The sequence below is a fragment of the Pseudophryne corroboree genome, chromosome 7 (genome assembly GCF_028390025.1).
Source record: "Pseudophryne corroboree isolate aPseCor3 chromosome 7, aPseCor3.hap2, whole genome shotgun sequence".
Lineage (NCBI taxonomy): Eukaryota > Metazoa > Chordata > Amphibia > Anura > Myobatrachidae > Pseudophryne > Pseudophryne corroboree.
The window spans coordinates 379848348-379856019 of record NC_086450.1 but is presented as its reverse complement, the minus strand read 5'-3'; the positions used below and the strand labels follow the sequence as shown (position 1 = coordinate 379856019).

The window sequence follows — 7672 nt, the reverse complement described above, 5'->3', positions numbered from 1 at the left end:
GCAGCGCCCTGCACCCTCCGTGACTGAATCAGTGAGACGTGTAGCAACAATGGCGCACAGCTGCAGTGCTGTGCGCTACCTTCATGAAGACTGAGGAGTCTTCTGCCGCCTGCTTTCCGGACCTCCGTCTTCAGCGTCTGTAAGGGGGATCGGCGGCGCGGCTCCGGGACGAACCCCAGGAGGACCTGTGTTCCGACTCCCTCTGGAGCTAAGTGTCCAGTAGCCTAAGACTCCAATCCATCCTGCACGCAGGTGAGTTGGAAATCTCTCCCCTAAGTCCCTCGATGCAGTGATCCTGTTGCCAGCAGGATTCACTGAGATTTAAACCTAAAAAAACTTTTTCTAAGCAGCTCTTTAGGAGAGCCACCTAGATTGCACCCTTCTCGGACGGGCACAAAAACCTAACTGAGGCTTGGAGGAGGGTCATAGGGGGAGGAGCCAGTACGCACCATGTGATCCTAAAAGCTTTATTTAGATGTGCCCTGTCTCCTGCGGAGCCCGCTATTCCCCATGGTCCTGACGGAGTCCCAGCATCCACTAGGACGTTAGAGAAAAAATAGCTGTGATTTTAGCACTGTAACATTACCTCTGCATAAGACAAACCTGTCATCCTCTACGGCTAGGAGCCTGTCATTATACTATCACACACAGCACAGAGGGGGTGCATAGCAGGTAACGCAGTCACTGCACCCCCTCCTCCTGCCTGGGATACACAGCTACTAATAACATGGAGGGCATGCTACCTGCGGGCTGCCAGGGTGCACAGACTCCGCCTCATGCTGCCTGGTCACAGGCGGCTGCCGGGTAATCCCAGCACTGGCGGCAGCCGGATCTTCTCACGCAGCAGAAGCAGTAGCACCGGCCTCTCTCTCCGCCGGCTCCCACACAACAATACACATGCTCTGAAGGTCGCCGGAAAAGGACGTGACGTTATCCAAACACACTTCCTGCATGAGGCTGAGGGCGCCATTTTACTTTCTGGTACACTGTGATTCCGCAGAGAGAACAAGAACAGTAAGAGGAGTTCAATACAGTAATTTTCTGGGTGTTTAACATGCAAGCGGTGATGTGTTTCAGAAATGTCAGACGGCGGCTACTGTGCCTGGGGTGAGCCGTAAAATTACACTGCACCCATGCCTAGATCGCCCCCTGGCGGCCACTGGTGGGCTTAGGACACAGCTATAGAAACTATACAGCCTCCCTCTCTACAGTTATTTTATGTATATTACATCTCATTTAAGTTACCCTTTGTTTTATATTATTATTTGTTACAATTCACACTACAGTGGGGGTATTCATGTGTAACAAAAATCTCTCTCTCACTCTATAAACATATACATTTGTTTTATATATAAATATACATTATATATATATATATATATATATATATATATATATATATTCCATTTATATATAGGCTTACCATACTATCCTTATAAACCGGGACACTCATAGATTACACAGGGTTTGTGGCTGATATAAACCAGGTGAAATGCAGGCATGAAGTCAGCCAGACACAGAACCTGTGTAATTAATGAGTGTCCCAGTTTAACCACTTAATTGACAATTTTTTTCTGCCAAAAACCGCTCAGAAATTGTCGTTTTTTTGTGTGAGTGAATTAGGTGAAGAACATGAATTTAACCCAATCAAAAATGATTTTAGTAAAAAAAATTAAAAAAATTGTATTTTTCTCTCTCTCCAAACATTGCGACATCTATCGGTAACATCGCAACTTTAGTTTTTACATCCCGGATAGCTGGCAGGTACACAGGGGGTGGCTTGTGGGGGGTTGGTATACACTTACCAGCGGCTGCCATTGTTTGCAGCTGCTGGAAGTGGGGGATCCTGCTGTGCTGCACGGCAGTCAGTAGGGGAGAGTGCTGGAAGGCAGAGGACCTTCCGGTCCCTCTGACAGCAGCAGCGGAGGGAAGTTTCCCTTCCCTGCCGCTGCTAACACAGTTTATCTGACTGGTTGCATCCTGCAACCAGGTCAGATAAAGCACTTGCAGGCATGGTCGCATCTGATGCGACCATGCCAGGCAAGTGGTTAAAGGGATAATAGTATGGTAAGTATATATATATATATATATATATATATATATATATATATATATATATATATAGAGAGAGAGAGCATCTACAGTAGTTCTTGGTTGTGATTCAGTAATACCTGTCGGGTGATGATAAGCAGTCCCTCCGCTATTCCATTAAGCAGTGCGTAGAGTGAAATATTGCAAGTCCAGTAAGGCTGGGTACATACTGAGCTATGTTAGCGACGGCGTTTTGGTGCGACATTGCTCCGGTGTGTACCCAGCTTAAGTCTTCTGCAGACAGAGCAGTGCCTTGTATGTCAGCGTCTGCCCTGTAAGGCACTGCAGGCAGATGCACAAAGGGCGGAGTCTCACTGTTACTCTACCAGTCTACCCCTATCGAGGTACGCTTCAGCTCATTTCACCATCTCCAGATGGTAAACTAGCATTAAGAAGCAAAATGGAAACAAGATGTTCCCATTCTTCTATGAATTGCTCTGTCCATACTATTTTACGGAGAAGCGATTCTATCACTAATCGGGGATAACTAAAGAATTCTAAAGCCGGGTACACACTGGAGCAATGTTGGGCCAATTTGCTATTTCCTAAAACACAAATCACCTTCATCGCTAGGTTTGATGTGCCGCACAACAAACCTAGAGATATTGCTATCAACCTTGTTTATGCTAGTGAAGGATAAAACTTGATTGTTCCATCCTTCATTAAACTCGTTCTAATTGGTACTGGCAATCCCCGCTTTAGGACTTTCGTTGCCGGGTCCAGTTGCCATAGCGGTGGTGGGTGGAGCCGGCATCAGTGGTGGCGCTGGGAGATGAGCTCATCTCCGCGGCGCCTCTCTCTATGTAGTGAATGGGTCCTGGGTCACATCGACCTGGCAACCCGTTCACACTGCCCCTGATCCGGTATTCAACCTGGGAATATCACTGATTTATTCCCGGTTATAATTACCGAGTCAGGCGACCCGGGAATTCGCCATGGCCCCTTTACACTGCACAGCGACCCGTGTCGACCCGGCAATATACCATGTCGATACCGGGTTATTTGTACAGTGTGAAAGGAGCTCTAATCACTAGAGGATAATGCAGACAAAATGTAGCCGGAACATTTCATCTAGTAGACATATTCCAATATGCAGGAACACACACCTGGGGGCTTATGTATCAAGATGTTTTTTTCATTCATAATGTAGAAACTGGAGTTTCTGCATAATTTTATGAATTGTTGTCATTTACTAATAGTCTAATGCACTGTAGACCACGGTCCCTATTATTATCAATGGAGGCCACAGTGTGACCCCTGTGTACCAAACGCCATCCTCAGATGGTGTAAACCTATTTATGCCCATGGAGGTATTCTTCCAATCCCTCTCACGCAGCTTCCAGTTAGTTACACTGCACGGAAATATGAAAGACACCTCTGATATGCCTGAAGGTAACTCTCAGTGACAGCAGCTATTGCTACCGCTGTCCATTTGAGTTACAGTTGGTACATAGCGGGGAAATTTTGAATAAAAATGACAAAGTCAATCACAATGCAGATTGTTAATTGCTGCATTGACACTATTATTAACACATAGGCCAGGGATGGGGAACCTTCGGCCCTCCAGCTGTTATTAAACTACACATCCCAGCATGCCCTGCAACAGTTTTAGCATGGCCACATAGCAAAACTGTAGCAAGGCATACTGGAATGTGTAGTTTAACAACAGCTGGCGGGCCAAAGGTTCCCCACCCCTGACATAGGCACTGCATGATAGCAGAACTACAGTATAGCAGCATTTATGTCACATTTCTTCAATGCACAGTGTAATATTCATGGGCATATTCAATTAGCCGCGGATCGCCCTATTCAATGTATGGAGATTACTCCGCACGTGAATCCCCGGGGGTGGACTGAACTTCGAAGCTTCATGAGCTACGATTAAAAGTCAGTTAAAAAAATGGCAACATTGGGGGTTCAAGGATGGGAAAACCCATTCATTCCGCAGTTTACTCCATGATTTTAGGCACGGAAAAAAGGCTATTTAACAGCCGTTCCCTACGCTGAGGGCATTTTAGCCGACAGCCTAATTAATTATACGCCCGTCAGACTCTATATAGATGTATGATATTATATCTCACAACATTTGGGGCCATAATCAATTGGGCGCAATTTAAAACAAATAAATCTTGCACCGTTGGGTTTTTCCAGCAGGTGCAGGATTTTTGGTATCCAGTTGGGTGCAATCATTATTTTTTTTTCCACAAAGTACTTACATTTTTTTGAACACCTCTAGACCAAGTCCAGTTTTTCCTAAAATACATATTTTAATCAAAAATTGTCAGGAATTGCTTTGGAACCCTTTGGACACCCCACCTAATGACTAATTAAGCAATTGGAAGTTTTCAATTAGCTTAATTAGTCCATAATTACTCACCTTCTGCAGCACTCTCTTCCTCCTCCGCTTCTTGTCCTAATTTAGATCTGATTGCAGCAGCAAATTTGTTAACTATTGGGTAAAACCATGTGTACTGCAGCAAGGGGGCAGATATAACATGTGCAGGGGGGATGTGGTCAAGATCCCGCCGGACGGAATCCCGGCGGTCGAAATACTGACACTGGGATCCCGACCGGCACAATCCCGAAATATTCTCCCTCCGTGGGTGTCCGCGACACCCATAGAGGGAGAATAAATTAGTGTGCAGAGCGTAGCGAGCCACCGTGCCCACGGCATGGTGAGCGCAGCAAGCCCGCAAGGGGCTGACTTGCGCTCTCCCCCCTGTCGGGATTGTGCCAGTCGGGATCCCGGTGTCGGTATTCCGACCGCCGGGATCCCGTCCGGCGGGATTTCGTACTGATCCAGTGCAGAGAGAGTTAGATTTGGGTGGGGTGTGCTCAAACTGAAATCTAAATTGCAGTTTAGAAATAAAGAAGCCAGTATTTACCCTGCACAGAAACAATATAACCCATCCAAATCTACATCTCTCTGCACATGTTATATCTGCCCCACCCGCAGTGCACAATTTGCTGCTGCGATCAGATCTGAATTAGGCCCTTTGTCCCTTCTTAGCATCACAGACAGCAGCATCCAAGGAACGGATACAGGCACATTACTAAAGGGCGCTACACACTTGGTGACATCGATGATAGATATGAACGATATTGTTAAAAAAATTAACAATAAATTGTTCATATCGCTCAATGGGGGTAATTCTGAGTTGATCGCAGCAGGAACTTTGTTAGCAGTTGGGCAAAACCATGTGCACTACAGGGGAGGCAGATATAACATGTGCAGAGAGAGTTAGATTTGGGTGTGGTGTGTTCAATCTGCAATCTAAATTGCAGTGTAAAAATAAAGCAGCCAGTATTTATCCTGCACAGAAACAAAATAACCCACCCAAATCTAACGCTCACTGCAAATGTTATATCTGCCCCCCCCTGCAGTGCACATGGTTTTGCCCAACTGCTAAAAAATTTCCTGCTGCGATCAACTTGGAATTACCCCCATGATGCACTGCACTACACTACTGCTCATCCTGCACTATACATCATGCTACACTACCACTCACTTTGCATTATGCATTGCACTAAACTACTGCTCCCCCTACGCTATGCATTGTAATACACTACCGCTTATCCTGTACCCCCTCCCTGCACACTCACTGTGCTCTTTACTGCACCCCCTCCCTGCACTATCGCTCACCCTGCACTATGCATTCCCCCGCCATGCGCACACACTGCACTACACTAATGCTCACCCTGCATTAGGGAGGCCAATCCTGGGCCTTTTTTCCAATCCCGGGTATCTGGATTCAAAAATGGTCAATCCCGGGATACCCGGGATTGGCTTTCAATTGTGTCCAGCCGTCCCCCCACGCCCCGCCCTGCCCCGCCTCTCCCCACCCGCCCCGCAGATATAAATAAATGTACAAACCTGCACAGCCGGGCGGCGGGTGAGTGCAGGGGGAGCCGGGAGGAGGAGGCAGCGGCGGCGGGTGAAGACCACCGTACCTTCCGGCTCTGCGGCTGCTGACAGGGCAGCGTGACCTCACAGTCACAGTGCATTATAATACACTACCATTCAGTCTACACTGTGCACTGCACTACTGTACTGCTCACCCTGCAGTATGCATTACACTACTGCACCCACTCCCCGAACAAGCTAAATTAACGCTCACCTTGCACCCTCTCCCCACACACACTACAGTGCTCATCCTGCACCCACACACAGCATTGGCAGCCTGCCAGCAGCTGCATGCTAATTCGAAAAGTAAATAAAATTTCCCTGGCACAGGAATTTCCATGCAAAAAAAATTGCGAACACTCTTTTTAAAATTTGATCTTATAGATATCGGGATCATGTATATCCACGGTAATTCAAAATATGCAATTTTTATTTTTTCAGATAAAATCCTGGATTTAATTGGACTGCCCCTTATACCGGGATCAGTATGAAATACCTACAATCAAAATCCCGACAGCAATTGACTGACGGTCAAAATCCCGACAAGGTCAAAATACTGACATTTAAAATACAGACAAGGTTAAAATACCAACATTTAAAATGACGTCAGGTCAAAAAGTCGACAAGTTTGGACACCATATTAGTGTGCCGCGTCCCCTCACTTGGCTCGCTGAGCTCGCCATGCTTCAAGCACAGTGCCGAGCGCACTATTATATTCCCCCTCCAGGTGCACTGGGATGGTAAAGTGTGAACTAGCCGGTTTCAATTGAAAATAATGGAAAACTCATGTCGACTTTGTGACCTGTCGACATTTTAAATGACGGTATTTTGACCGTTGGGATTTTGATTGTAGATAAATTGACTGCATCCCCTTATACCCTTTATATATACTGTATTCTACAAGCAACACATACAGTACATGATAAAACATACTGTACATCCTGCATGGGTAAATTGCACTATTAGGGGCTTCCGGGTAACTAATCTCCACTTGCGCCTATAAAATTAGAAACACATTTTACCTCTGTTTTAAAAGTGATAAGGAGGGCAGTGACGAACACATGCTGATATAATACCAGGCTTGAGGATATTGTTTTATCTGTGGTATAATAAACTCTACATGTAGACCTATTCAACTACTGTAACAACGAGTGATGGTCTGTGCAACTGAAATACTAAATGATTGCACCTTAATACTTTATTAAACCAGAGTTATCGTTATGTCAGATTATACTACTATTACCCATTATCACATCATTAGCAGATCTACATAGCAATGTTATTGCAAGCACATGAACGTCAGTGCGCATGCGCGCCGCTAACACCAAGGTTCTGCTCTTGGAGTTTAACATCTGCGTCTCTGCCAACATTTTTGCGCATGCGCAGTGAATCTACTAACGGCGCTAGCAGTGAGTGGGCGGGGCTTAGTTCTGTACCTGCCAGTGCCGGCAGCAGCGTGGAGAAGGCGGAAGTGTCTGCGGCAGCACAGTAAGAGACAACGTGGGTCACAGCCGGGATACTCATAGTTATTATTGTCCGTTCTGCAGTAATATATAGCATTGGTAATCATGCAGCCGGAGGTGTATTACACGTTCTAGTGTCTGCTGCGGTTTTCTATATGTATCATGCTATGGCTGGTGTTATAAAGTTAGTGACTATTAGCTGTATACGTTCATA

At 45.9% G+C, this 7672-nt stretch overlaps 1 protein-coding gene across 3 annotated transcripts in view; it reads left to right on the top strand.

The window, feature by feature from the left end:
* Positions 1 to 730: 730 nt before the first annotated feature.
* Positions 731 to 7672, top strand: part of C7H7orf50 (chromosome 7 C7orf50 homolog) — a 671077-nt gene continuing 664135 nt past the window's right edge. Inside the window, exon 1 of one of the 3 annotated variants that reach the window (XM_063934553.1) lies at positions 731 to 1014. Coding sequence is in view for 1 of the 3 variants with exons in the window: in XM_063934551.1 (XP_063790621.1) it covers positions 7374 to 7483 (110 nt within the window). In the remaining 2 variants the exon portion in view is untranslated. Of the gene's footprint in view, positions 1015 to 7365; positions 7496 to 7672 lie in introns of those variants that run through there. The other 2 variants (XM_063934551.1, XM_063934552.1) reach the window with 2 other exon arrangements.